This window comes from Chelonoidis abingdonii, chromosome 3 (assembly GCF_003597395.2).
Source record: "Chelonoidis abingdonii isolate Lonesome George chromosome 3, CheloAbing_2.0, whole genome shotgun sequence".
Taxonomy (NCBI): Eukaryota; Metazoa; Chordata; order Testudines; family Testudinidae; genus Chelonoidis; species Chelonoidis abingdonii.
The window spans coordinates 170,250,427-170,264,306 of NC_133771.1; the positions used below are offsets into that span (position 1 = coordinate 170,250,427).

General features: G+C 41.7%; 1 protein-coding gene across 1 annotated transcript in view; it reads right to left on the reverse strand.

Moving 5' to 3' along the window:
• The window catches only part of USH2A (usherin), a 622,140-nt gene that overhangs the window by 339,992 nt on the left and 268,268 nt on the right, over nt 1–13,880 (reverse strand). Inside the window, exon 30 of the mRNA XM_075064332.1 lies at nt 8,396–8,509. Coding sequence (XP_074920433.1) covers nt 8,396–8,509 — 114 coding nt within the window. The remainder of the gene's footprint in view (nt 1–8,395; nt 8,510–13,880) is intronic.

The window sequence follows — 13,880 nt, forward strand, 5'->3', positions numbered from 1 at the left end:
CTAATACTAAGAGCAATGGAATAGAAAGAATATTTTTACCCATGGGGAAGCCATCTCACTCTCCCGCCATTTGTAGTCTAGCTGACTGTGACACAGTGATGGAGAAATATTAAAAAGTTTAGGGTGAGATTTTCAAAAGCTCTCAGCATTTGCCTAACTCTAATCCCCCTGAAGTTCACAGTAAAACCCACCACAGACCTCTATGGGAGCAGAGTTGGAACAACACTAAGAGCCTTTAAAACTACCACCAGCCTAATTTAGGTTTGGTTCAGTTTAATGCTTACCCAAAGCTTTAACAAACTTTTTGATTCTGCAAAATTAGGCTAGAAATCTCAGAAGAATGACCTTTCTCAGGATAGTCCTGGATTGATTGAAAATCAGAAAGGAAAAAGGATATTTGAAAATTTCAAAAACAAAATTAAGGGAAAATTATATATACCGTTACACAGAAAATTCCACTGAAGTCAATAGGAGTTCTGGTCACGCATCTGACAACAGATTTTTGCCTTTAAAACATAAGAATTTCCATATTGGGTCAGAATAATGGTGCATCTAGCCCAGTATACTGTCTTCTGATAGCGGCCAATGTCAGGTACTTCAAAAGGAATTAATAGAACAGGGCAATTATTGAGTGATCCATCCCCTGTTGTCTCCTCCCAGTTTCCGGTAGTTAGAGGCTTGGGACATCCAAAGCATGGGGTTTCATCCCTGACCATCTTAGCTTATAGGCATTAATGAACCTATTCTCCATGAACTTATCTAATTCTTTTTGAACCTTCACAATATCCCATGGCAATGAGTTCCGAAAGTTGACTGTGTGTTATGTGAAGAAGAGAAGTTACTCACCTTGTGCAGTAACAATGGTTCTTCGAGATGTATGTCCCTAAGGGTGCTCTACTGTAAGTATGCTTGCCTCCCTGTGCTGCTGATTGGAGAACTTCGGTAGCAGTGTCCAATAGGCTCTCACATGCATCATCTCTCCTCATGCCCTGCCACAAGGCTAACCAGTGCACACAGGCTAACCCCCCACAGTTCCTTCTCTACCGCAGAATCATTGACAAGAACTGAAATAGAGGGGAGGAAGGTGGGTTGTGGAGCACCCACAGGGACACACATCTCAAAGAACCATTGTTATTACACAAGGTGAGTAACTTCCTCTTCTCCTTCAAGTAGCATCCCTTCGGGGTGCTCCACTGTAGGCGACTCCCGAGCAGTATCCCCACTGTAGGCTGGCACTTCGGAGTCGAGTCAGTTACAGATGACAGTACTGTGGAGCCAAAGATGGCATCAGAGGTGGAATCCCCAGTCGCATAATGTTCGGTGAAGGTATGGACAGATTTCTGTTGTAAGGACATTCTTGAGGAAGGCAACAGATGAAAATATCAACCTTGTGGAGTGTGTAAGAATACCATCTGGAAGTGTCATGTTGTGAACCCGACAAGATTGTCTAATGCAGTTTGAGACCCATGTGGAAAGTCTCTGGGCTGATATTGCTGAGCCCTTGGATCTTTCTGCAGTAGAAAGGAAAAGCCTAGGAGACTTCCTAAAAGCCTTTGCTCTATCCAGATAAAAGGCCAGGGAGCTCCTAACGCCTTGTGTGTGAGGTATAGCCTCCCTGTTATCACTGTGTGGCTCAGGGTAAAAAGTTGGAAGGTGGATCATTTGGTTCATGTGAAAAGGGGTGGTCACGTTAGGTGTGAATTTCAGGTGTGGCCTGAGTGTGACCTTGTCCCAGAAGAATACCATATAGGGAAGATGTGCCATCAGAGCTGCTATTTCCCCTATTCTCCTAGCCAAGGTGATTGCCACCAGGAAGACCATTTTCATTGACAGATATGTAAGTGAACAGCCATGGGTTTCAAAGGAGGTCTAGTCAGGATTTTCAACACTAGATGTAGATACCATCTAGGGATGGAATGTCAGGATTGTGTAAAAAGGTTTACTATACTCCTGAGGAATCATTTTGTGGTTGGGTGTGATAGCTCTGAGTAGCCTTCTACTTGTTGGTGGAAGGCTATTATAGCCACTAAGAGAACTTTGAGTGAACTGAGAGATAGTCCCCATTTTTAAGAGTCAGTGCACAGTCTAGGATCTTTGGAAAAGTAGTGGATGTTGGAGAAATTTGTTGAGAATTACACCAAGCCTGAAATCTGGATTTTTTTTTTGTAGGTAAATACAGTATGTTGTGGATTTTCTACTGTGTAATAATACCTCTTGTACCTCCTCCAAGCTGGAACTTTCTATGCATTTGAAACATGAAGGAGGCCAAGCCTTGACATGGAAAATCCCAAGGTTGGGATGTAGAGTATATCCTTTGGTCTATGAATGGAGGTAAAGAGTGGACTGGAGAGAGACTGGTGGGCACCTTGAGAGCTGTGACAGGTAAGGGTGATAATTCTGTCTCAGCCAAGTGCAAGCAATCAGCATGACATGTGTATCCTCTCATTTTATTTTTAATAGGATTTTTGACAGTAGGGGAAATGGAGGAAAGGCATAGAGAAGGTCCCTGTCCCAGGGAAGAAGGAGAGCATTGCCTAGGGAATGTTGCCTAGAGCAGTAACATGGACATTTCTTGTTCAATAAAGTGGTGAACAGGTCTGTGATCAGAGTCCCCCACCACCTGAATAGGTTGTAAAGCACTGCTGGGTGCATCTCCCCTTCATGGTCATGTGGGAACCTGCAACTGAGACTGTTCGCTATCAAGTTGTGTGTGCCCGGAAGATAAGACTGCTGATAATGTGAGATGCACCAGTTCCATAACGTTAGTGCTTCTGCACAGACAGAGGGTGATCTGTCTCCTCCCTGTCGATTTATGCAGTACATGCATGCTATGTTGTCTGTTAGGACTCTTGTGTGTGTTCCCTTGATCAGTGGGAGGAAGTGGGTGCAGGAACTGCTGACCACCCTGAGCACAAGGAGGTTGATGTGGAGGCATATCTCCATGGACAACCATTTGCCTTGTGTTGTAAGATTGTTTAGATGCGTGCCCCATCCTATGAGAGATTTGTTGGTGGTGAGAAGTACCGACTGGGAAGTTTGCAAAAAGGGCATCCCTTTGCAAATATTTCCTGTTTTTTTTCCACCAGTCCAGGGAGGTTTTTACCTTGGTGGACAGTGACAAAGGTTTATCTTGTCCATCTCGATTTAGTCTGTAGACTGAGCTGAACCACATCTGGAAACACTGCATGTGAAGCCTGGAATGAGGTATCACTGCTGTGCCAGCTGCCATATCCAAAAGTTGGAGGCAGTGTCTGACTGATATTTGGCGGCTGTTTTATATTGTCTCTATGAGCACACCCCAGGAGATGAACCTGTGCTGAGGCAGGAGAGCTTTGGCCTGTAACAAGATGAGGTCAGTCATTATGAATTCTAGGCATTGTTCTAGGATGAAGGTTGATTTCTGGGTGTTGATCTGTAGGCCCAGTTCCGTGAATAAGGCTATAGCAGTTTCAGTAACCCGACAAGCCTCGTTGAAGGAGTAGGCTCTCAGGAGGCAATCATACAGGTAGGAGTAGATCATGATCCCCTGGGAGCATAGGTGAGCACGCACTACTGAAAGAACCTTGTAGAATACCTCCGAAGCCAATGACAACCCAAAGGGGAGTACTCTTTACTGACAGTGGTGTTGTCCTAGGGTAAACCTGAGGAACTGTCCGAGAGATAGTAGGATTGAAATATGGAAATAAGTGTCCTGAAGATCGAGGCCCAAAAGACAGTCTCCACCTTCCAGTGCTGGAATAATCGTTGCTAGAGTGACCATCTAGAATTTTTGAGCTTTGACAAACTTGTTAAGTGCTCTGAGGTCTAGCATAGCTCTCCAACCTCCCTTCCTCTGGGGTTTTAGGAAATAACAAGAGTAAAAACCTTTGCCTCATAGATGGTTCTATGGTTCCCAACCGGAGGAGGTGATCTCTCTCTTTTTGTAGTAAACTCTCATGAGAAGGGTAATGATGGAGGGAGGCAAAGTGGATGGAATATCTATTTTAAATAATTTCCAAGACCCATTGGTCCAATGTTATGCATTCCCAGGTCCTGTGGAACATGGCAAGGTAGTAGCTGACTGGGTAGAATGGGTCAGCTGTAGAGGTTGAGGGGAGTGGTCTGTCAACACCTCAACTAACATGTCAAAATTGATATTTTAAGGTAGATACCTGCAACCTGGAAAGCTGTGGCCCTGACAGTTTACGTCTGGAGAACCTAGATTTATTTCTTTGAGGTTCATAAAAGCATTGAATCTGGTATCAGGAGGTATGGGATTTATGTTGGGGCTGTGGACTAAATATTGTTTTTTGTCCAGGTGTATAGATTCCTATTAAGTGGAGAATGGCCCTGAAATCTTTAAGGGTATGGAGAGACGCATCAGTATTCTCTGCAAACAACTTAGTGCCTTCAAAGGGAAGGTCTTCAACAGTCATCTGCACCCCTTTCAGTTTTCCCTAAAGATATAACCATGGCATACATCGCATGACCACCATCATGGAGATGGACTGAGCCACTGTATTGGCTGCATCGAGGGCTGACTGGAGAGTTGTTTTGGCTACTAACTGCCCTTCCTTGATGATAGCTCAGAATTGGTTGCACTGTGACTCTAGGAGATGATCAATAAAGCTGCTGAGTTTTGAATAATTGACATAGTCATACTTCACTGTTAAGGCTTGATAGTTTGTGATTCAAAACTGCAATGTGGCTGAAGAGTAGGCTTTCTGCCCAAAGAGGTCCAAGCATTTTCAATCCCTATCATAGGGAGTGGATCTCATTTGGTTTTTATGGGCCTGGGAGTTTGCCACATCTATAACAATGGAGTTAGGGCAAGGGTGGGAAAAAAGAAATTCCATCTCCCCGGACAGGATGTAATATTTTTTATTGGCCCAGTTACAAGTAGGCCTCACTGATGCTGGGGTTTGTCATATAGTTTTGCAGGTCCATGAGAACCTCATTGATGGGGAAAGCTATTCTGAAGGTTGAGAAAGAGTGTGGGATATCAAGGAGTTTGTAATGAATGTCCTTGACTTTCTCCAAGGGTATCTGCAGTGTGTCTGCAGCTCTTTTTGCCAAGTCCTGGGAGAGCTGGAAATCATCAACTAAGGATGGTTGCAGAGCATGAATACCTCATTTGGAGAGGAGGAAGAGATGTTGGTCCTCAGAGTAACTTCTTCCTCCACTCCACCCTCATACTCCTCCATGATCTCTTCTGAAGGTTTTGAGGTTCTGGATGCTATAGCCGAAGGGGAATGTCTCAAGGGCTTATGAGTAAGGCTGGAAGCCTGAGAAGTGTGGGGGTGATATGCACCCAGGTATCCCAGTATGACCACTAGTGCAGTGGAATAGAGCCCAGTGGTGGTGCCCATGGTTGGTCATATGCCAGTGGTAGGGGGGAAGATTGGGGGTATACCCAATGAGCATCTTAATAACAGACTTATATGAGGGTGCGTAGCCTCCCTCCACAACTGATGGAGGGGGAACTACTCTCCACTCATAGAATATCAGGGTTGGAAGGGACCTCAGGAGGTCATGTAGTCCAACCACCAGGCAGATTTTTGCCCCAAATCCCTAAATGACCCACTGACGGATTGAACTCACAACCCTGGGTTTAGCAGGCCCGTGCTCAAACCACTGAACTATCCCTCCCCCATCCCTGGTGGGCAAAACTTGGCAGAGAAGACATTTCTTGAAGCCTGGTGAGCCGAGTATACCTTGCTGGGGAAAGAGGTCCTGAACGAAAAAAGGGGAAAAATAAAGTTTTGTTTGCTTGCTTTTTGTTTTGGAAGAGAGATAGAGAGGAAAAGGCTCCAACTAAGACTGAGGAGACTAAGTAAAAATGCTAAAGAAGCTAATTATCGAAACAGAATGCTAATGGCTCTGTCTCTAGCCCAGGGCAGTTGAGAAGGAACTGAGGGGTATTAGCCTACGTGCGCTGGTTAGCCTTGTGGCAGGGAATGAGGAGAGACAGTGCACGTGTGGGCCTAACCAACACTGCTACCCAAGTTCTCCGATCAGCAGTACAGAGACAGAAGCACATCTATAGGGACACTACTCAAAGTAGTAGTATTTCCTTATGTTTGTTTTAAACCTGCTGTCTATTAATTTCATCATGTGACCCCTGGTTCTTGTGTTATGTGAAGAGGTAAATAACACTTCCTTATTCACTTTCTGCACACCATTCATCATTTTATAGATACCCATCATATTCCCTCTTAGTAGTCTTTTTTCCAAAATGAAAATTACAAGTCTTTGTAATCTCTCTTCATATAGAAACTGTTCCATCCTCCTAATAATTTTCGTTGCCCTTCTCTGTATCTTTTCCAATTCTAATTTATCTTTTTTGAGAGGGGACTAACAGTATTCAAGGTGTGGGAGTACCATGGATTTATATAGGGGTATTATGATATTTTCTGGCTTATTATCTATCCCTTCCTAATGAGTCCTGGCATTCTGTTAGCTTTTTTGACTGCCACTGCATGTTCAGTAGATGTTTTCAGAGAACTATCCACACTGATTCCAAGATCTCTTTCTTGAATGGTAACAGCTAATTTAGACCCCATCATTTTGTATGTATAGTTGCAATTATGTTTTCCAATGTGCATTACTCTGCATTTATCAACATTGAATTTCAATTGCCATTTTGTTTGCCCAGTCATCCAGTTTTGTGAGATCCCTTAGGGTATATCTTCACTACTGCCCGGATTGGCAGGCAGTGACCGATCCAGCGGGGATCAATTTATCGCATCTAGTCTAGACACGATAAATCGACCCCCGATCCCTCTCCCATCGACTCTTGTGCTCCAGCTTGCAAGAGGCACAGGCAGAGTCAATGGTGAAGTGGCAGCAGTCAACTCACCGCAGTGAAGACACTGCGGTAAGTCGATCTAAGTACACTGACTTCAGTTACGTTATTCATGTAGCTGAAGTTGCATAACTTAGATTGATCCCCACCCCCCAAGTGTAGACGAAGCCTTAGTTACTCCTCATAGTCTGCTTTGGACCTAACTATCTTGAATAATTTTGTATAGTCTGAAAATTTTGCCACATCTTTGTTTACCCCTTTTTCAACGTGATTTAAGAATACGCAGAACCGCACTGGTCCCAGTACAGATCTCTGGGGGACACTACTATTTACCTTCCTCCATTTTGAAAACTGACCTTTTAGCTAAAACCTGGTTCTAGAAAAGCACATGAGTCCAGAGGGGTAAAGGGTTATTTTTTTCCCCACACTAATTCACCCATCCCTACAAAGAGTTGGGGCTTTGGCATAGGTTTACAGTTGATCCAAACTTTGTGGCTGAGAACCAGGTCTAATTTTAACTCATTAGAAGTGGTGTGGTTTTGATTTTTCTAGTTTGCTTCTAGTTTACATCAACTTACGCTGAAGTCTTAGGTCCATGTTAGCACTGTATCACTATTTCTTTATTTATTTGAAAAAAGATGAATTAAACAAAGAGGAGCTTATATTTGCTTCTTAAAAAAACACACCACACACCAGATGGGAATATTTTTTTAAGATGAGTTTTGAAATTGTTTTATCTCATGGAAGACAAAATACTGTTTTACACATAAGGGCCAAATTATACTGGTGTAAATCTGGAGTAACTGCTGATTTCAAGTGGATTACTTCAGCTTTAAACTGATGTAAGCAAGATATGAATTTGACCTGGATCTTTTGTTTAAGTGAGATAGGAGTTACATATGCTTCAGATCTTTTGGGAACAGTTCCTCCAGTAATTGACGCACAGTAGTTATTGAGCTGGTCTCTAAAGCCAGAACTGTAATATATTTTCTTTCTTGCAGCTCTAGATCTTAATGCAAGCTTAAAAAACCTTAATTTATGCTTGCAACTTTTAAGTTCCAAGTACAACAAAAAATGTGTAAGAGTTAAGAAAAGAAGCAGAAAATTGAGCAGTGATTAATAAATGGCTAAATTGGCATTCGGAGGTTCCATCATACTAAAATAATTGTTGCCTATGCTAGTGTTTAGCAGTTAAAAGAGACCATGGAAATCAACCGTTTGATTCTCAATTTCATACTGTGCCATACAATCAATTCTTTTTAGTCAGACTGTCTCTAGATTTACTTCTGAGCCATAGTAAAATGAGGAAGCTTTCATTAATCTTTCAGATGCTTCATATTAATGACAAGGCTCTTGCATGAACAATGTAACAGCAATTAAAAAGCCCATTAATCTGCATTACAGCTATTAAAGATGCATGTCATTAAAGGGTATGGAGTTTGATTCATTTTCGCACCCCCCCAAAAATGGAGCAATTATGCTCTGGCAATGCACTTTGTCATCAAATTAGGTTGGGGTTTTCCAGCAAATGGCTTTCCAGCATTTAGCTCTTCTCCTATTTTATTATTCATGACTGAAATGTGGAAGTCAAGACCTTTGAAATTACTTTACCTTCTTGTGGAGTGGAAATGTTCAATGCATGTGAGCTCTCAGTACAGCCAGCCAAAGTGCAAGCAGTTAGGGTTACACCATAGTTTGCGAAGGGTTGCAAGCCTGTCAACATGCCTGCAACAGAAGAAATTAATGTTGCATATGTACACTATGCGGTCCCATGTATGTACGTATATAGTCACAATGCTATAATTGCATTGTCCAGCAATATATAGTTACATAAAATAATATACTTACAGTAGTACAGGAGGAAAGGACAAAGCATTAAAACTTGCATTTCTAATTCCCCATGGTTTGGAATAGTTTCTGCTTTTTAAAAATAAATCATGTTTTGTTCAGAACAATATGCTAATATTGTGCCGCTGGAATCTTCCAGTTATTCTTTGTAAACTAGAAGTTATTTCAAGATTTCAGCAGCTTAAATACATATAACTATTGACTCAGCTTTTCTTCAGCCCTTCCCCACCAAATTATTTTACTTATAAGTTTTGCTTTTCCCAAGGAATTTCTCACCTCTTGGATAAAGCTAAAAAATCTCTCTCTCAGGCATTAACACTGTTCTACAAAGCTTCCCATTTTAATCCAAGATATCAAGCTCCTGGTACCATATGAAACAAATCGTCTGAGTTTCATTACTTCAGTGGCATCATATAATCCCCATGTTAATACACCACCACAGTAATGGAACCCAGTTGACACAGCACCCAAGGATTCAACAAGGAAAGATTTGTATTCTTGTGCTTTTACAGGATTTATTGGTGTTAGTGAAGAGAGGTGGATAGAATTCTGTTATAAATCAGCCATGAGTGATACCAATTTGATTTCACTCCTGGATGCACTCCTGAAAAAAAAAGTTCATCCTAGTACTCAAAACAATGTAGGGATAGGTGTAACAATTCAGTGAGGAGTATTGGCGTAGGAAATCTCACAGTTATATTAAATTGGAAAATACAGAAGCACCATAGTGAAAGTGTACAAATATCCAAGAAATCTGTCAAAGCATTAGCAGTTCCCATTTTAAAGCAGGTGAAATAATAAAATAATGTGAAGTGAAACTTCACAAAAAATAAAAAAATAATTAAAAAGGAAAGCAGACTTTTGCCGACTTTCAATGTGCATCATATTCTGATGTCCACTAGGTATACACTGGCTTCCAAGTGTAGAATTTCACCTTAGGTGCCCAATTGTGCTGCTTAGGCACTGTCCTGCACTGGGGTGATAAAAAGCTGTACTTTTTCATAAGCAGCTTGGGAAAGAACTTGCTATTGAAAGCTACAAAATTATATTTAGTTGGAAAATGCAGAGGTAAAGAGCTTGCCGTAAGATCCCCTCAGTGCAGTGTGTCATGATGCTGCCTCCTTCATCTCCTGCCCCCTTTGGGGTGATGTGCGCACTTGAAGATGGACATAAGTAACAGTTCCTACCATTAACAGACAATGCAGAACATGTCCCTTCCTCTTGTGCAGGACATCAAAGTAAATGTCAAAGCTGGTGCAGTTTTTCTTTGATGTGCACAAGTGACAATCCAAAGTGAGTTGATGTATTCGCCTAGTATTTGCAAAGAAGCTTGTAGATGCTACAGTTTTTCAGACCAATCTTTCACTGAAATGGAGATGTTTGGTTTATTCTTGCACTTGACTGAAAAATCCTGAAAGTTTGGCATCTACAAGATCTTTCAATTTATCTCTTTTTGGGCCTGATTCTACTCTCCCTTACAACAGTATAAATCAGGGCTAACTCCAGTCGATGTAGTTCCATTTAAGAGTAAAAATGGTGAAAGATCGATACCCTTTCTCTATGATCATAGTTCTTGATTCTGCTAATCAGTTGAAAATGGAAAGTTGCACTGACACCTCTGAATCTAATGTAAATGCTACAGCAGATACACTGAAGGCAGAGCAGGGTCAGCAGCAGTAGCAACAAACTTTGCCTGTAATCTTTCGATGATGGAAGACAGCAATTTGAAAGCACATTGAATAAGCATAAAGTAGGCATTATTGATGTTTTTAAAGTTTTAGCATCCCATGTAATGCAGGAATGCAGGCATCTGTATTAAACTATTTGACACTAGCATCTCCAGGGAATCGCTCTGCTAAGCACTAATGCATTTTGCATTAATACTTAACATTGACACATACCTAGTGTGGGGGGCAGGAGGGAGAGGGGAAGGACGAAGAGGAAAGTAAAACCACACAGTTTGAATTACCTTGAGCCAATAAATAGGTGCATGAACCAATGCATCTAAATGTGACATTAGCATGTTCTCTGCTGTGAGAAGTGTGGTAGAGGATATTTTGTTATACATCAAGTGCCTTTTCACATTGTATTCTGCTGTGCTTTTGGATGCAATTTAGTTGTATTTTACATTTAGCAGCCATAGCCTATTCTCCTTATGAGACAGAGAGTTAATACTCCTTGAATTTCTTGTTGGGAGACATTCTGTGGGGTCTCCAAAGGCTTCAGGCACCACCCGCAGCAACAGTACATCCAGAAAGATGCCCAAAGCACTGGAGGACTTTTTATTTATTTATTTTACCAAATGGAAAAATATTACATGCTGTATCTGCACTGCATTAGATTTTACATATTGAATCATCTGACAGTGACGTGAAGAACAGTGAGCTTCTAAAAATCATTTTTTTTAGTAAAGGCTTATACAGAGAAATTCACTCTTTTCCTTTACACATAACACGTTCGCTATTTTGCCAGCAACAAGGAAGCAGATGAACTAAATAGGTAGGAAACGGAAAGTGGACTTTTTATTTACATACTTCAACAAACTACTTTTTTCCTCAGCTGCCAACCTAGCTATTTGGCCAGCATCCGCTGTAATCTGTTCTCCTTCATTATGTTAATCTGTGGGCGGAAAGATTGCTGTCATCTTCAAATCGCTTGTACAGCAATGGTAAACACCTTGGCCTGTCTGTAATTGGACAGGTGTCTGCTTTGCTGTCATTTGGCTTTTAATTCAATTAAAGAACTGGCTGCTCTTCTCTCATTACCTGCTCATTTCCTCTGCACTTTTAGTCAGCTATTGAAATTTACACCCGGTGCCTGCCTATCCCAGAGTGTAAAGTCAGCAGTCACATAACAAAGATCATCTTTGATATACATGCTTTAATTTATAGCAGAGCAAAGAAAATTATATAATCTTGTTACAAAACTGCCCTGAGACCCATCTGAAAATGGTAGAGGGTCTTTTAAATAGTTTCTTAACCCTTAATTTGTACACTATCATGTCAGCATCTCTTAAAGGCAAATACTTGACATCCAGGTAGATAGCTCATGCGGCTGCATCACAAAGTGATGCTAACCACTGTGACAAAGTTCCTCCTCTACCTTGGTGGGTCCTGTGCTCATTGGCAGATTTGCTCGCCTCACAGCCCAGAGACCTTTCCCTCTGGTAGAAGCCACAGTCCAGGTCAATTGCTCCTGTGTTGATCAGGAGTTGGAAGGTTTGAGGGGAACCCAGGCCCGCCCTCTACTCCAGGTTCCAGCCCAGGGCCCTGTGGACTGCAGCTGTCTAGAGTGCCTCCTAGTACAGTTGCGCTACAGCTACAACTCTCTGGGCTGCTTCCCCATGGCCTCCTCCCAACACCATCTTTGGCCTTACCTGATGTCTGATAACGCTTGTACTTCTCAGTCCTCTGGCAGTATGCCTACTCACTCTCAGTTTTTTGCATGCCTCTTGCTCCCAGTTCCTCGCACACACTTCCTCTCCTCTGGCTCCCTGGCTCCCTTTGACCGGACTGAAGTGAGCCCTTTTATAGCATCAGAGAGGCCTTAATTAGAGTCAGGTGCTTAACAGCCTCACCTGACTCTTAGCAGGTTAATTGGAGTCAGGTGTTCTCATTAGTCTGGAGCAGCCCCTGTTCTGGTCACTCAGGGAACAGAAAACTGCTTATCCAGTCACCAGTTTATCATCCTTCTACTACTCTGCTGTTCGCAACTGGCCTGGGTCTATCAAACCACACAAATTCTGCCCTCAGATATGCGTCCACAGCTACCACTGAAGTAAACAGGAGCTGTGTGGATAAACCAGTGGGTGGAATGGAATGCTGAGTAAATGTTACCGTCAAAGCTGCTTGAAATTATAGAACATTACCTCTGCAATAGAATCATCCTCCCAACATTTGAGTTACGAGATCCCCAGTCTTGTTCAGCTTGCTGCTGAAGTACAGTTGAATTCTTCTAGGTTTTAAATTTAAATCACGGAATAAGTTCCAAGCCTTAAAATCCACATGGTGGATTAGAGACAGTAAATCAATCCAATGCACCACTCTTTCTGCCCACTAAAAGGAACCTCAGGAAATAAATTAAAGTCCTAACACAGACATTTTGACGCAGTGACCCCATGAAACTGAGTAATGTCATTTGTTAAATATGGATGTAAAGTTAACAGTGTAACAGATCTGTAAACCCACACCTAGAACATTAAGCCCACTAGTATTTAATTTTCTATACTTTTATTAAAAAGTTTTTAAAATTATTTGTAGTATTTAAAGTTGGAATTTAGTAACAGTTTAGGAAGAAAAAACATGAGGATTATTCTCACATTATCTGAAATGGGGGAAACATGTAGGGAAATGGGTCCACAATACATTTATGGTAAAATGGAGGTCTGGTAAGATGACAGTTTGGTGACACGGCAGTAAAATGACTGTACCCAATCAGGCATGGAATGTGGGGCAAACCCAAACAGCAACTGTTAAGATATTTGTACACCAATACAAGGAGCCTCAGTAACAAACTGGAGGAACTAGTTATAGGAACAACAGAAACATGGTGGAATAGTAGCCATGATTGGGCTACAGGTATTGAAAGGTATGGGCTGTTAAGAAAGAAAGAAAGAAAGAAAGGTTGAGTAGACTATAGACTGTACAGAATGGACAAGATAGAGTCTATCTGGGCCAAAATCACTTTGGGGAAGAAAGCTACTAGAGGATCCCCCATATAGAGCTTGAGGTGTGTTACAGACCACCAGGATTCGATTTGGTTATGGATAGAGACTTCTGTAATGTTTTTAATTAACTAAATACTACTGGAAATTGTGTGATTATGGGAGACTTTAATTTCCCAAATATAGATTGGAGGACAAGTATGACTAAGTACAGTAGGGCCCAGATTTTCCTGGATGTAGTAGCTGACAGATTTCTTCACCAGATAGTTGCTGAACCAATAAGAGGCTATGTCATTTTAGATTTGGTATTGGTGAGTAGTGAGGACCTCATAGAAGAATGGATTGTAGAGGACAGCCTTGGTTCAAGTGATTCTGATCCTGAGTTAATTCAGTTTAAAAATAGATCTGCAAGAAGAGCTCTTGATTTCAAAAGAGCTAACTTTAATAAGTTAAGGGGATAAGTTAGGGAAGTGGACTGGACCGAAGAACTCAAGGATGTGAATGTGGAGGAGGCCTGGAATTACTTTAAGTCGAAGTTGCAGAAGGTATCTGAAGCCTTCATCCCAAATAAAGGGAAAAAATCGT